General features: G+C 39.3%; 1 protein-coding gene across 1 annotated transcript in view; it reads left to right on the top strand.

Annotated features, from left to right (window-relative positions):
• The first annotated feature begins 230 nt into the window (after positions 1-230).
• The window catches only part of cfap20dc (CFAP20 domain containing), a 31,002-nt gene continuing 14,156 nt past the window's right edge, over positions 231-17,076 (top strand). Inside the window, exons 1-13 of the mRNA XM_071526990.1 lie at positions 231-251; positions 424-513; positions 1,106-1,199; positions 1,305-1,377; positions 4,592-4,706; positions 4,873-5,026; positions 5,775-5,921; positions 8,419-8,591; positions 8,956-9,091; positions 10,790-10,927; positions 11,775-11,789; positions 12,452-12,780; positions 16,304-16,678. Of these exons, the coding sequence (XP_071383091.1) occupies positions 231-251; positions 424-513; positions 1,106-1,199; positions 1,305-1,377; positions 4,592-4,706; positions 4,873-5,026; positions 5,775-5,921; positions 8,419-8,591; positions 8,956-9,091; positions 10,790-10,927; positions 11,775-11,789; positions 12,452-12,780; positions 16,304-16,678 (1,860 nt within the window). The remainder of the gene's footprint in view (positions 252-423; positions 514-1,105; positions 1,200-1,304; positions 1,378-4,591; positions 4,707-4,872; positions 5,027-5,774; positions 5,922-8,418; positions 8,592-8,955; positions 9,092-10,789; positions 10,928-11,774; positions 11,790-12,451; positions 12,781-16,303; positions 16,679-17,076) is intronic.

The following is a 17,076-nucleotide window of genomic DNA, read 5'->3' as shown; positions in this document are numbered from 1 at the left end:
AAGATAAGATAACTAATTTTGAAAGGAACCGTTGAAAGTGATTGGTTCCACTGTTCACTGTGCCAGTTAACGTTCGTGAGACTTTGCTGGATAATTGATGATGACGTCACAATTTCCTGTCGTTAACGTTAGCGACAGATAATGAAGTTTGAGTAGGCTAAGTAGGCTAGATTAGCTAACGTTAACACGTATAACGCCAACTGGTTATGCTAACGTTCATACATCATAAAATGTTCAAGAATATTTATCAGGTAAGCCTTCTATTCTTACAAAAGCTAGCTCCTTGAACAGTTCACATCTTATTGTTCAGTTTGCATCTAGCTGGGGACTCCACCTGTTTCAGTAACACTGGCTGTGAAAATAACATTTGTTTACCTGCTTAGGCAATCTGATAAAACCGAATTGTAACTTTATTCTTCTCAGGGTGGAGCTGTGGTTGAGATCTTCAGTGCACAGGGAAAAGACCCTGTGGCAAAATGGAAACTTCACGGAGGGCCATCGGCTATACGTAAAGTGAGTGTGCAAAGCTCCTACCTTAGCTAATACAAATGATGATTTCCTTTCCTACCTACCAATGCAAGAGAGACGGGAGTGTTATTAGCGCTGTCGAGTGGGTACCTGGTATATGTTTTGTTGAATTCCGCCTAAACGGTTTGTTAAAGTTTCCAAGGGTTACCAAAGCTGTTATTATAGACATTCTCAAAGATTTTTTACATTTTTTTTTTTTTTTTAATCTTATTTCATTGTTGTATGAGTGTTGAGTTAGGAGTTGTCAAGGCCAAGGCACCATTGAATTGCGTTGTCAGAGATGGCTGAAAGAAAATGGACAGTTGTGCTCCTGTAACTATATTTCATATTTCTATTGATGTTCCGTGCTGATGCAGGAAGACCACTATTCATAACTTTATCAACTCTGTCAGACAATGTAATTTGATGACACAATAGGATTGTATTTGTCTCTATCTTAAGACTCCAAACTCAGCTAAAAAAAAATAAGAAATGAACAATTAGGCTACTGATGTTGAAAGTAGGGCTACATAGGCAATATTGGTCATAAAGGTCATGCTTAGCAAGGCCTCATCCCCTATTGTTTCTTCCCCTATAGGAGTATCATAAAGAAGTCAAAGGATTTGTGTATTGTCTGGAGGGTAGCAGCCAAACTGTTAAAATGCAAATGCCAGAGGATGGTAAAATGGCTCGTAAGTCCACACGATCATACTTGTACCCATTTTGAAAAAAACATTTCTGCTGTGGCTGTTTGTACCGGCTTACAGTAATTTGCTTCTTTGTCTATTTTTTCCCAGTTGGGCTCCTTCAAAGATTCTTGGTCCTTCAAGTGAATGTTCCTCAATGTAAAGACTTTTCCATTGAGCTTGTGTAAGTACAGAAGTCAGGGGTTTTCCTGCCTCAGAATCAGGCAAAGGATGTAACTCAGCTTAATCAAAATTTCTGTGAACGTACCAGTGCATATGCCCTCTTCTGGCCCACGCTCACCCCTGATCTTTAATTCTATGAAATAGGGATACAAATATGGTAGTAAAACTACTTTACTCCAATAAATTGATACTTGCATACACAACAGAAGAAAATATTTTAATATAAAACAGAAAATAATTCTTGAACCATAATGAATGCCCCTCTGACAAAGTAAGTGAATAAGAAAGAGAGAAAACCTATTTGCAAAGTGCACATCAAGTAAGAAAACATTTGAGCCTACTGGTTGATAAATTCACTGCATCTCGTTAGTGATGATGTGATATTGGCAAGCTATTACAATGACAAAACATTTTTCTTTTCACTTGTCATGCTGCTCTGCTTGCTTATCCTCCTCACGCACTCTCTTTCTAAAGAAAGCTTTTATCTTGCCAGCTGTGATATAAAATCTGCAAGGTTAAAAATATTTGAACAAGCCACGGTAGTAAAATAAACTTGCATGTGTGGATGTAAGGTGGTAGTTTAAATCATGAGTTCACCTTTTCCGCACAAGTTGCCGGTTGTGGCTCCTTTTGTGTAATGCGCTGCGATGTACTTGTATTGCTGCTCCTACGTTTAGTAATTGAAAAGAGAATGTCACTGTGTATATGTCAGTTAGCCGTGCTGTATAATCAATAAAGCAGAGTTTATCTGGAATCAAGACTCTGAAGGAGTCTACAAGGGATCTTTATTGTGCCCTGGTCACCTCATGGGCCGAGGAAAATTCAGTTTATTATTGACATTTGCTGTGCTACTGTGCTGCTGTTAATTAAGCCGTTGTGAAGTGATGGAAGCCATGTAAAACAGAACTAGGAAGACATACTGCAGAATTTTACTTTTCAGGGTGAGAGGTTGAGAGAATTTCAAATTTGGCAATTATTTTCCTGCTGTATTTTAGTGGTAAACCCCAGTGCTTGAACTGGTATAGAAAAGGGGTTGCTTTTGTTAAAATCTGGCATATCACACCTTTTAGAGCATACCTTTTGAGACCATCAGAGCTTGTGAATTTCTTTGTCTAGTCCTTCCTAATGATGCCGCTGATGCTGATTTTCTTATAATGTGGACAAAACAGTGTTAGTACTGGCAAATCTCTCTCTCTCTGTCTCTCCGTGTGTCTCTATCTCTTGCTCTCTCTCTTTTTGTGTATTTTTGTGCCTCTCTTTTTATATTACAAATCTCTCTCTCTGTGCCTGTGTGTCTCGCTTTCTCTTGATTATTGATTGTAAATAATTGTGACTTTGTTCAGGACTGATGACATCTCTTTTCCACAGTAATTGCTGATTGGCAGGGCTACTCCCTGACCAGGGGGAGGGAAAGGTGAACACTGTTAGCAAACTTATCAAACTAAGAATGGCTAAGAGACAGAGGCTGATCAATACCAAGGGCCATAGTAACAAGGCTCACTTTAATTTTTTCTGGTTGTCATGACAGAGAAACACATTATTTCAGATGCAAAGAAAAAGAAAGGTGTTCATATGGGTGCTCTCATTGGAAGATACGGTACATTATGTTTCTTCATAATCAGCTCTGTGTGTATGTGTGTCTGTGCAGTCTTTGTGTACATGCATTCAAAATGGGATTATTAACAATTCAAATATCACAAAGAAAAATACATTTTATGATGGTATTTTCAAACCTTTTTAGTTGGTGACAGGTGTCTTCTTTATAATCTGTTCTGACAGATGTCTGCTTTGAAGTTTTGGTAAAATGATGGATTTTCTTTTGGGATTCTGAGATTTTTGCTTTCCTGGAGAAAATGTGTTTAGTAGCTGAAAGCAGCTGGAAGTAGAATAGAATAGAATAAACTGCCTTTATTGTCCACACATGGAAATTCATTTTGTTCGGGTCAGCCACATACAAGACATATGTACTGCTTAAGCAATGCATTTCTTAGTGAAATAATCACTTTTTTTTTTTATCAATGGAAGAATATCTAACATTTAAAGTAAGTAAACAACATGTTGTGCACCATGAATGATGCAGAGTTGTAGTGGGGCTATAAGTAGAAAATATGTCACCTCATGTTTCTTGATTGATGTACTGTCTGTACATCAATCATTAAATTATTAAAACAATTAAACAAATGCTATGGCGCCCCCCTTAGGTCAATCAATGCAATTTTTTAAATGCTGAAACGCAGCAATGAGATGCACCATTCTCTTATGTTTTGTGAAAATCTAATCAGCAGCGTCCAAGATATTGTGTGTGTGACGTACAGACAAGTAAACAAATGTTGTAGCCCCCACTCAGGCCAATCAGCGCAATTTTGAAAATGGCAGAATGAAGCAATGACAGCAAAAGACAGCAATGTTAAACACTTCACTATGAAGCTATATTAGCACAGAAGGGCAGCAATAACTGCCTACATTTTCGGGTTACTAAGTTGTATCATATCTATGGGGAAAAAAAATAAAAATAAAAGTTTAATATTTTAAAAAAGTATGAAGAGAATCAAAAAGTTGAATACATCAGCACATCTAAAATTCCTTCAAGAACCGTAAAAAAAACAAAAAACATTTTAAAGTTTAAAGAGTCTCTAGTTGAAAGTATGTGGAAGTTGTTGGAGTCTAAAAATTGTGGTGAGAATAATGAAGAAAAAAAAATCAGCCAGCTCACTAATAATACTGAAAGTAGGGCTGGGCGATATGGTTGAAATCAATATCACAATAATCATAAGGATTTTTCTCGATATCAATATATATCACGATATGGTTCATGTATGCAAAATCACGTTAAATAATCAAATTAATGTTCATCTCATTGAACCGAATGGTAATGTTAGGTGTGATGTCAAACAAAACAGAAATATTCAAATAATATTCCTACCATACCTCATTTTATCAGAGTTTTTAAGTATACTTTGCTTGTCATCATCAATTCAGAGCAGAAATGTGTGTCACGATATTAAAATATCTTCATATCATCACGATATGATTCCACTGAAAGACGATAAACGATAATATTGAATTATCGCCCAGCCCTAACTGAAAGTATTTTGAATTAGCTGTAACATTTTGCTATCAACACATCCTCATTCCTCACCGAAATAGATTTTTGTATGTGGTGTCACCACTTTATCCTGCAATTCGTGTTCCGTTTTCTTGTCTGATATTAACAGGATAACTGATTCAGGGCACCTGAAAAGGAGACTCTACCTATCGACAGTGCATAAGGAGCTCTTTGCTACACCTTTGCATGCAAGGATACCTTTCGTTGGACTGAAACGCAATATTGTGAGTGTTTGTCTCATCCTTGACATGTTCTGTCACAATGTCTCTAGATCTGCCCTAAGCTTTGTGCTTTTTTGGTTACTGTGGTTCATGTTTCACAGTATATTATTGAGCTGTGTCTCTGTTAGATCATCTGACCAGCAAAGTAATATTTCCTCCATTGTCTTAGTGGTCTAACTTGTGCATCGACCTTGCATCATTCACCGGTGAGCTGTTCAAGGGTACTGGCTTTTTGACACTGGATGGCATCACTTTGTCTGCCAGCTGCAAACTGCGAAGAATCTTCACCATGAAAGCAGAGCCTACAGGAATGTCGGCTGATGGTAACACAGTTGGTCACACAAAAACAATTAATGTCTAAACAGTTTTGTCAGCTTACCTTGAGTGACAAAAAAGCTACATCGTAACCACACTGCACACATATCAGCCACACACACACACACACCAAGATTGTCATTGTGATAGGTGTTACCATTTATTGATAGCTCTTGCCTCTGTTCCCTGAAAAATATTTCTCTGGCTTTTAGTGGATATTGAAGATATATAGCCATGCAATAGCCATGCACTCATGGATACAGGTAGCCTTTGCTCTTCACTCCCGATAGTTCTAGTTTGTCCTCTGTTGGCCTTTGATGTGTTACCAGTCTTTCAACATTAAACTTGAGTTTGTATGAAACAACTACGTGTGTGCGTCTGTGTGTGTCTGTGTGTGTGTGTGTGTGTGTGTGTGTGTGTGTGAGAGAGAGAGAGAGAGAGAGAGAGAGCGAGAGAGAGAATTGGCTATTTTCTGTGGCAGCTGATTTACCTTAATTTTTCTGAAAGCACAGTGGTGGCATTGTTTAGCTCTGATATGGCTCAGCAGTGCCTACAGCTGCAGATTATTGGTTACCCAGAGCACACCTCAACACTACCTGCCAGTAGAGAATACGCTGTCATTTTGTATTTTTCAATAGATCCAAATGTTGCCTTTGCCACGCCATGTGGCGACAATTTGTTATCCGAGAAAAGCTGTTTTTTTTCGTCTACTTTAAGTTTTAGATTTAATGTGAAATTTCTCTTATCTTAAAGCAGGCATGTTTCTCAGTGGAGCCGGTGTCATGGACTTGATCCCTCGTAGTTGCCAGTTCCTACCCGACGTGTATCATGTAACCCAGGTATTGAACATGAAGAAGATGCAGCAGGCAGATATGAGGGCTGGCCTTGTGAACTCTGACTGTGGTAGGTAAGAGCAAATCACAGGGTTCTGAATTGATCAATAAATAACAACAGTATGATGCTTTTCAGGAAACTCAAAGACACTTTAGGCAACAAGGCGTAAAATCAAACAGCTTATATATTTTCTATTGCATCACAGCAGGCTAATCTACTTTGTTGATTTCTGAGTTGCTATTATATCAGTTACTCAAGGTGTGAAATTATATATTTACAGGGAACCATACCCATGAATCAGTTAATGCTGAAATCCACACAGGGAAGAATCCAGGTGCATAAATGTGAATATAGAGAACTTATTCTCTTCAAAGAGGCTCTGATGACAATCGATTTGTTTTCTCAGGATGAAATTCATGTGGGCTTCATTTTTTTTTTGTTCATTTGCACCTCTCCTGCGCTGCAATTATCTCCTCATATAAAAAAGCAGCAGTAATTCCGCCGCCTCTTTGGCCTTTTTTATCAGCTCTTATTTATTTGTTCTGACAGCTGTCTAAGTCATGTTGAGTCACCTGGTAGTGCCCATAGAAACCACACACAAGAAAAAGCTTTTATAATTAGCATCTACATTATTAGCATAACATTCCTAATAATAATTAAAATGATTGCTATTAAAGTAGACATCCAATCTAACTGTGTGAAAAAGACGCTTGGTGAAAACTGTTGCTTCAGTACACAGTCTGTCAGGAACTGTTAAAAGAAAACAGCAGTTTATTTTTTCATGCAGCAATCAGATGAACCTTTTATCCACCAAAGACATTCTCTCTTTCTCAAGGTCACTGAGCACTGCTATCATTTTACCAATCTATCAACCATCATATATTCTATTTTTTGCTCTGTTATTACCATACACCAACATGGACTCTTAGCCATCTGAATACGAAGTGGAAAATAACTGAATTTCACGTACTTCTAAACCTGGGTTCATTTCCTCTCCTGCATGTTGAATCTGCTCAATAACATCTTGTCTATTCTGCGTGTTTTGTGTGAAGAATGGAAGTCTGCTCTGATGAGGATCAGACAGAAAGTGTCTTTTTTAGCAGCAGCGGAGTTGGCCCTAATGAGCCCTGGCACAGATACAGCAGGGTCAGGGCATTGCCATACCACCAGTCACACTGCACTTGTTGTCCACCTTTTCCACACAATAACATGGAAAACATGGACAATCTGCATTGACTGATTAAGGGAAAAAAAAATCAACTAATTAATTCAACCTTTATTTTCTTGTTTTGAGTGTATACTGCATGCTGTGAGCTATATAATACAAAGTTGCTCTACCTGTTGCAGCTCATAGGATTCCTTTCAATTTGAAATTTCATAAATATCGGACTGAAGCTGTAACCTTTGCAATCATGAGTGCACTTTCAGTTCCTGAAATGTTGTAGTTCTAAAGGACAGTCCAGTAGGATTTAAAGCTTCACTAGGCAACTTTGCACTTTGGTGGCCACAAATGGCAATGGGAGATAAATGTTTGAATTTTGGAAAGGACTTCATTACCCAAAAATCATGTAATGCGATGTCAGTAAACTGTGCATTCCTCTGACCTAAATTTGTTCTTCTAAGTGGATGGTAATGGTGAAGAAAAAAAAATCTTTTCGCAGCAGATTCAACCATCGTTGGCAAGTCTAGGTTTCTCTGGACGGAGCACTCACTTTTTCACAATTTCCCACCAATGACCATACACTTGACATTTATTTGGGCAAATAGGGTGAATCTAGGGGGCGAAGTGGGGATGGGACGCTCTTCTCTATTTGAAGACCAATCCAGACCCGAACAACCTGTATTGATGATCGACACTATGGATCCACCATGGTTTTGTTGTTAGATACAATGCCCTTTTTTAGGGATGAGGAGAAGAGTGTGTGCAGGCGTGAAAATCAGACCATGTAGTGAAGTGTAGCATGTCGGAAGATGCAGCTTGTCAGTTCTGTCAGGGCCAGTATGACAGAAAAGATGTACCGGGGTACAAAAATAGCAGTGTTTGCTGGTCAGCGTTAGCTGGTTAGCTGGTTAGCTGAGGTCAGATATTAGGTAGCTAGCTACAGATCATGTGTCATGTTCATGTCAAATAACTGACCAGGTAGGTGAAGTCCACAGATTTAGTAATGTTAGCCCAAACAATGATAGAAAAATACTTCTTAGTGACCACAGAGAGAATGTAAAATCCCTGGAGACGACTAGGATGCTCTAAGTCTACTTGGGATTCTGTTGTCAAAAGTGTGCAAAAAGATATATTCTAAATGTTCCATACATTTGAAAATAAATACATATAGTATGTTAAATGAAATAGGAGTCCATTACATCTGCTCATTTTTTTGATTTGGTCAAGTTAGAGTTCAGTCAGTATGCTTGCAACATAATTTTTGTTGGCTGCCTGTTCAGAATCAAGCCTACCCCTTTACCCATTCATTTTATTTTTCAGCATGAGATCTTGAGAAATTCAGGAGTGTCCTCCTGTACGATAAACATATAAATGAATAATAGTCGATCAATCATTTCTTTGCAGCACCAGATCAGTCTGCCACTGTCACATCAGCCAGTTTCCGAAAAACCAGGCCCCAGGGTTTCTCACACACAGCCTTTGGCTCCAGGGTTTCAGGACCTCCTCCTCAAACTGGAAGGAAAAACAGTGGACCCTCAGAGGGAATGGATGGAAGTGCAGTCCGTACCCTGAATACGGTAATCTCTTGCTACAAGAATCACAGTATAAGAACATGAATACCTGTGAATGATTTTTATGACTATGGAAGCAGGAGGTGCAGCTGTTATTTTTGCACACAGTAGACTCAAAATGTCCACATTTTGTAATTATGTTTGCTCAGTATTATTGGTTCTTTCTATCTTCTGTAGAGACAATGATAAAAATTGGTGATAGTTTAATTTTTTTGTGCTTTCTACTTAAACATTTCCAATTCAGGTTGCTCTGTTAGATCAAGTTTATGAAGTCATTCTATAGAGGTGCCATCCTCTCATAAATTACTGTATGTACAAAAAGAATCTGTTGTACTCCAACTTGTATCTCTCCATTTGGTGTGCCCCATAGGGGCCCAACTCCAGTGCTAGAACAATCCAGAAAGGTACTATAGAGAGTCAGAGCACTGTCGACCCGATTGAGAAATCATCTCATGGAGAGCCTTGCCACACTCTTCATGAGGGTAAATTTGGATTTGAGCTCATAGGTAAGGACAACATTATTTGAAACATCATCAACATGCTTTCTTACTTACATATTTATTTTATTTATTTTACAGATATTGGAATATTATAAATTCTATGTTGAAATGTTGTATAGAAAAGTTAAAAGAAATATCCACCCTAGAACTTTAACACTGTTGTTGTTTGGTGGTGTATTTTTCTTATTCCCATGGATAGCTGGCCACAGACGTCGTGACGTCACGTTGAGATATTTCCAGGAGTCTGATAGCAGAAAATGTTTTAGCTGTCCACAACTGGTTTTGGTGTCAGTCCCAATTCCCAAAGAGCAAGGGCTTCTTTCTAGACTTACCATTTTGCACCGATATTCAACAATCATACAGGGAGAAATCAGTAGCCTCAGTAGTCCGTAATGCAGTGCAGAGACAAGACACGTTGCATTTTGGTGCAATTCACTTTTTCTCAATTGGCACGCAAACAAGTAAAATCACATTGATGTATTATTGATGATTATGATATTTTTGCAATTACTGGTGGAGGAGGAACAATTTACAACCACTGGTTTCAGTATTTGAGAAAACATATCCACTGCCAATATCCATTATCCAATATCAAGCTAACTCTACTTTGGTCATGTACCACCCACAGCTAAATGAACAAATTCACATCCCTTCTCTGGGGGTTGTCAAAAGGCATTCTGGGAAATGGAGGGAACTGCTAATCTAAGTAGAAGTAGACATGGCAGACTGAGAGAAAATGGGTACAAGAAAAACATATATTACAACACTTAATCACAGAATAACTCTTGGAATGCACATCGATAACCATAAGAGTATCGAAGGGTGGAATTTTCCTTTAATCCAACTTCACCTTACTGAATCAACCTGGCTCATAGTATTTTTTTATGATTTGTATCTTTTATAACCCAGCTTCAGACAGACAAGTTCATTCATGCATTGACTTGCAGTTATAAAGTCACCAAGCTACTTCCTGGTATGTGAATGTAGCGTGCACCAACATAGAGCTGGCTCATGCTTGTGTGACTTCTACTGCACATCCTGGTGTACGAACGCACGCTGTATTTATTTTACGCAGGGCTCTTAGTGCTCTGCATGGCCTAAAGAGCACACACCGCAATTCCCCTAAGCGCTGTGCATCACTGAAAGCCTTACGTACGAATGAACAAACCTACGAACACACAGAGCCCAGCTCTTAAAGAGGAGCTCCTCCCAAGCACCTAATAACAGCTATTACACTTGTTAACGCAATGTCTTTTTAGCATGACTGAATTCAAAAAGGATGATTAAAATCCCCTAGCTCAGCTGAACATAATGTAGCTGGCTCTATTCTCTCTGCACTGAATGATTGTAAGGAGCTCAGTTTCCGAAATTCCTTCATTAATGGGGATTTTCATGGTGCATAATCAGATCATAGATGCGCTTCTGGCAGGCTTTAAAAACATTGTTATTTGACTGTTTTGGGTTAGAAGGCTTTGCTAATATGGAAAGTACTGTATATAGGAACACCTGGCAGCTTACAGCCCCATCCCCCAAAAGACTGTAAGAAGAAGCTACGGGTCTACACTGCTGGGCGAGAGAGGCTAGCATCCTCAGGTGAGCTGTGTGCATTACATATTCAATTCTCTGTGTGTGCTGGAATATAGTGTATGATGTGCTGAATGTATAATGGTTTAACATGTTCTGGTGGCCAATTTTGCTCAACAGCCCATCCAGATGCTGTGCCTGGTGGCCACAGAAACAGGAGTGGGAACGGAGAGATGTCCACTCCTCCGTCCAGTAGGCGAGAGAGCAGCGGACAACCTCTGACCCTGACAGAAAAGAAGAGAGGACATCAAACGGCAGGTCAGGCTCTCATCTGCCGCAAATGGAGAGGGAGCAGGACAGTAGCAGGACGACAAGTACATGTTCAGACTCTGAGAGTGATGGTTAGAAAAGTTAAAAAGAGAGAGGGATGGGAAAAAAGAGAAAGAACATGCATGTTGAGTGATATCAAATTACAGTGTACTTGGTAAAAAGATACCCATTCTTAATTTTTTTATTCTGTCAATTGGAAATACTGCATAGGTTCGAATGAGCATCATTTTATGCTACACACACATCTCTTTATTAAATTTTTTTTAAATCTTGCATAACCCATGTCAAGGCTGTGAGTAGGATTTGAGTTGAAGAACCCCCTGCCATTGTCCTGACAAAATGAGCGCACGTACTCTGAAGCTCGTTTATGGACATTTCCCCACGGCAGTAAGCTCCTTTGCAGCGGCCCTGCCCACAGACTGAAAGCAGTTAGTTCATTAATGGTAATGTGGCACATTAAATAAAAGTCAGAGGGACATCTCCTGGGCCCGGGGTTTGCCACACAGTGGGCAATTAGAGAAAGTGATTACACTGTCGAGATGTTGAAATGTGTTCACTGATTCAGATCTAGAGAGGTACTTTCATCTTTGATCTCAGGCCTGTCATGAAGTTTAAGGATTGAATGTGTCTTGCAGGCACGCGTGCATGTGTGCCACTTCTTTTCAAGGTTTGTTCTCCTTATATATATTGAGGGACATCATATTCGATGTCTCAGCATTGCTGCTGTTTAGAGACCCCAGTCTTGCTGCTCAAATGGGAAAAGCAGAGCAATAAGCAAACATTATTAGCCTGGACATGAGGTCTCTAAGGCAGTCTGTTCCCTGATGTTTTTCAGGCCCCATGGATAAAGGTATAATTTTCTGAGTGGTGATTTAGCAACAGAATAGTTTGTATGTTTGTAATTTTGGTTGGTGAGTGCAGCTCTGCCAACATAAGTGTTCTTCACCATTAGCCTTGTTTTCAGTACTCTAGCTCCACTTATGTATATTTGAAATTCTCATTATGGCATTAGCATGGCACTGCTATTAACAAAACCTACAAAAAATACATCTATGCATATGAAATTAATGCTCTGCTCTTGGCAACCGTCATGAAATTCATTTCAGTCTTACATATTGTGATTGCAAATTTTTATTTGCATGTGTGAAAACGAACTAAGAATAACATGCGCTGCATGATGAAGAAATGGAAAAGGATTTATTACTCACTATAATTAGATTCCTATCATTATTATCTATTCAGTCTTGGCACAAGAGGAGCACGAGAGACGTCTTCCATTCATTCACCACGCATTCTGATTTGGAGGGCTTACTCATGTATTGTGTAATTTGTACAGTTGAAGCCCCACACTCTATGTCATTGTATAAAATAATTAAGGTGCAACGAGTTCAAAAGAGAGAGTTTACTCCTGATTAGGGTCAAAAAATGAATCTGTCAAGAATACTGAAATGGCAACTGCAAAAGGTCTTGTTTCCTTCTCGTATTATTTTCTCATTCTCTCTTTTACTTTAGATGAATCGTTGTGCTACAGCCCTGCTGAGGAAAGTGCCAGTGCCACTCTCACAGCAGCAGAGTCACTCTCCTGCTGGTCATGGCCAGGCTGCTCCTCTGACCTGCAGGTCCGGAGCAGCCTCGGGGAGAGTAATGGGGGGTCCGAGCCCCAGCTCATTCTGGGAGAGGAGGTGTTCACTTTCTCATCACTGCCTCACTCAGCCAGACGAGGGCAGGGACACGGTGACCAGGAGAAGGTGGAGACGAGAGATAATCAGGTTCAGAGGAAAAGAGGGAGGCACAATGGGGCCCAACCCGAAGACGACTTTATAGGTAGTGAAAGTGAAGAGGTACGTCTGCTGTGAGCGAGACACACACATGCACACCCACATCCAGATGCAAGCACACACATGCACTGATACATTGTAATGTGACAAAGTGCATCATGTGTATAAGATATACTGCTCCAGCCCTGATAACCATCTACGATAGATAACCAAACCCCATGACATTACATGTATTATTCTGGGCAAACAACAAATCATATGATATGCCCCTAGAATAACAAAATTCTGAATATACTACCTCTCTCTGTATACAATGAACTTAAACTTCAAAGGTCAGTAAGACTATTCATCATTTATTCGTGGTAGTAGTTTTCTGTATACTGAGCAGGGAGATTACTACACTGGACTGTGAGTAGAAAGATGAATATGTTCAAAGAAATGCTAATTGCTTTTACTTATTCAAAATTTAATAATGAGTTTAATTAGTCAGACAAAAGAACTTGATTTTATAGTCGAATTGATTTTTCTTGGCATTAAAGTAATGCATTCTATGTACCACCGTAAAGGAAAAAATCCACCCTGAAAAAACAGGTATTGACCTTGCATTCCCAGGTCCATTTTGTTGTTTTGGTAGTGTATTTTTCTTATTACCGTGGAGAAGTGGCCAAGTGTAGACGATGTAACATCACGTCTTGATATTTTTTCGGCATAGCTACAATGGAGTTAAATAGGAGAACATTTTTCAGCTATCTAAAACATCAGTGGTAAATACCAGGTTTAGGTGTCAGTCCCTCATAATCAAAGAACAAGGGCTTCTTTCTAGACTGAACCATTTTGCACTGATATTCAACAATCATAAAGGGAGAAATCCATCATGGAAGAGATACCAATTTCTCCATGGACAGCAGCCTCAACTGTCCATTATGCAACACAAGCACAAGACATTTTGAATAAAGGGCATGAGTCGAAACTCTCACTGTCTTGCCATTACTATTGTGCACGCTATCATTATTGCTCTCAACACCTACACATAAATCCCAGCTGGATGCAACAAATCCAGGCACATTCTCAGGGGGATGTCGAAAGGCATTCTGGGAAATGTAGGAAATCACTAACTGAAGCAGAAGTAGAGGAGGCAGGTTGAGAGAAAGTACACCAAAATGTAAATCACAGCACTTCATCACAAAATAAGTCATGCAATGCATTAAACATCACAGATCAGTGGAATTTTCCTTTAATGCCATTCTGAATCTGATTTGCCTATAGTTGGATGAGGGATGCACCGTCTGGAGTGATCAGTTGTCTATCTAGTGACAGTCATTATTTCCTTTCTGTCAACAACTTTGAGGTAGCCTCTCTCCCTCTCCCGCTCTCTGTCAATGTCACTTAAATTTTACAGTAGGACCTTGTTTAATTGAACACCTATGGAATGGTGTTGTTTTAGAGAATGAAAGGTTCATCACTGAACTGTACTTAAATGTATTGATCAAAGCCTGTTGTTGCTTTAATAGATAGTATACAGTGGGCATGACATGCAACGAAGGATGCTTTGAACGTGCGTGGTATAAGAAAGAACATTTTGAACAAATAGATATAGTCAAAAGAATATACAGTATTTTCACATTGGAACATTTTTTAAGCATTAGGTTTTTTGATAGACACAGAGGATATTGGCATCTTATTATTCCAGTCAGTAGGGTCAACATTGGAATTTGAAGTCATGATGAGAATAGGTCAGAAAGGGACATTGATTGATAGGGGAGAAATTTTTAAATGGGGTCTAGCAAGAAATCTGAAATGTCCTTTCACTAGGTTATCCTCATTTATAAGCAACTAAAAGTGTCTGCTTTCAAGCCAGATCTTCTGACCATAGGGAAGGTTGAAGATAAAGATGACCGTGTTTTTTTAGATATCCTGCTGCCGTAGGTAATTCTAAATAATTCCTGATATACCAGCCCCTGGTTAGTTGCCATCTGACACTAGTTGGCCTTATTTTGATTTTCATTCATCTGTGGCAGGTTGTTCCTTTCTCAACTTCGGGCAATATCTTCTTTCAAGGTGTTGCATCAGGCTCTTACAATTCTTTTTGAGCTAACTTTTGTTATTAAACATAGAGAAATATTAAAAGCAAAACAAAGCCATGAGCTTTCCCTGTATCCACTATTTTGAGGTATACAAGGTACAGCAGTCCATGGGAAGATTTATTAAATCTTCAGGGAAATGCTGTTAGTTGAGTGTAATAATAATAGGACTTACAAATCATACAATTGTACAGTGAAACGCATTCATCCTCACTCATACTCAAATGCCACCCACACACTTATTGATGCATGCCCTCAGCACACAACCTGGCACACACACACAATCTGCAAACCCACATGCTCACAACCACACCCACATCAGGGCTTCCAATAATAAATGTAGTTCATACTTTACTCTCTTGCACTTATGAAAGTGATAAAGCACAGAAAGAAAAGAGAAAACATAACAGATTAAGCTGGTGAGCTAAAAAAAATAAAAATAAAAAGCCAAGGGGCTTATCATAATATTTCACCCCAAAACAAAGATCAAAGATTAAACAAAAAAAATCAAGAAAAGAGAGAGAGAGGAGGGAGAGAGAGAGAGAGAGAGAGAGGAGGGAGAGAGAGAGAGAGAGAGAGAATGTATGTCATCCACTATTAAGGGAAGCTTCAAGCAGTTTAATTCATGAGAAAGATCCATTTGAAATAGTTAAGATATGTACAAGATAAGATATGTACATTTGAAATAGTTCAGATATGTAGATTCAGTGGCAATATGGTTGTAACTATTCCACAGTCATGATCCTTAAATCTCATGGAGAACTGGAAAGTGCATGTCTAGTGGGTATCTAGTGTTTTAAGTTTGAACTTCTGAATTCAATTGAACGTAGTATTTATAAATAAAGGCACATTTATTTGTCCAGCTAGATGATTTAATAAGTCAATTGATGAATTATGGATCGTAATAACATTATCAATTATTGACGTTATTAACAAGTCTCAATATGGTGCAGAGAAACACCATGAGTGTTGAGAAGAAACCAAATATGTGCTGTGTGTTATGTAACCTGATTGGTGAGGGAACAAATGATTTCCTGTACCTTGTTGTTTTGATTTTGCACTGCATGATTCTGCCCCTCGGCTGTCTGCTTACATTGAATTCAAGGTGGAAAAGAGCAGAGTTATAGAGGATCTGATTAGCCTTATTCGGGGATAAGGTTAGGATAAGGTTAAGGCTGAGCTACCAACGCCTGAACAATCCCAATGACTCTTCTTGCTGTCTTCATTATGTGCTGAAGTTTGGCTTGGTCTTTGGTGTGCATGTTCCTTAAAACACACATCAGTCTGAAGGGCAGAACACTGTAAAACAGACAAATTGCAATCCAACATTAAAGTCGCCGACTTATCAAAGACACAACATTCACAATATATGTCATGGGAAATAGTCTACTGTATTGTGTAATAACTTAGGTCATGACTAATCCTCATTTTTACAGTGACATCCCTATTGCAAGCTTCCTTTTACAATGATCTGTGTTCACTTACAGTCCCCGTATTTCTTCCAGGATAAGATCTACACCCAGTTCCCCCATCAGAGAGCTAGTGTTGACTCCAGCCCTGCTTCTCCCAGATCTCCTGATCCAGCTCTGGATGTGCATCTGAAAGTCCAACCTGGGTCTCATAGCACAGACCAAACATCCGCCAAAGAGCTTAGCCCAAACATCACCAACATGCACCCTCACTCCCCATCCAGTAGGAGAGCTGAACCAGCTGGGATGGTCCCAAAACGCTGCCTCTCACCTAGTGGTAGCAGGCAGGGCCACAAGTTTGGCTCATGTGGACCAGGGGTAGCGAGCCAGGCTCTGGACGAGGACAGCAGTGCACCATTTTGTAGGAGATTCCTGCAAGAAGTTACCCTGGAAGACTCCAGACAACACAAGGTATTGCTTGCATTACAATTCAGATCACCATCAGGCTTCACCCACAGTGCTATGTCTTTACAGGTTTATGAGACAGAGGTACAACATTTTGAGAGGTTTCCTGACCTTGTCATTTTCAGGTTCCACCACATCAGTTGCTGGATAACGGCCATCAAGTGGCTATCACTCCTAATTACCTTCACTATAGGATGCCCGGCGAGATTAATTAAGCCACCATGTTTGATGCAAGAATGCCACAAGAGGCAATTGCTGTTGTGGATAAAATCTTATTGTGTTCAGCAAACATGCTTGTCTTCCTCACAAAAATTGTCCGCATGTACAATGCCAAGTTGATTTTGTGGCTTATGCTTTTTATTTTAAAATCTAGTGTCAGCATTGAGGAAAAAAGGAGCAAGCAC

The sequence above is a fragment of the Centroberyx affinis genome, unplaced genomic scaffold (assembly GCF_046629955.1).
Source record: "Centroberyx affinis isolate AG114_WGS23_722 - 3 ecotype Tasmania unplaced genomic scaffold, CSIRO-AGI_Caff_v1 ptg001484l_1, whole genome shotgun sequence".
In the NCBI taxonomy this organism is placed as follows: Eukaryota; Metazoa; Chordata; class Actinopteri; order Beryciformes; family Berycidae; genus Centroberyx; species Centroberyx affinis.
Note: the sequence above shows the minus strand (reverse complement) of the source record. Positions and strands in the feature narration are given on the sequence as shown.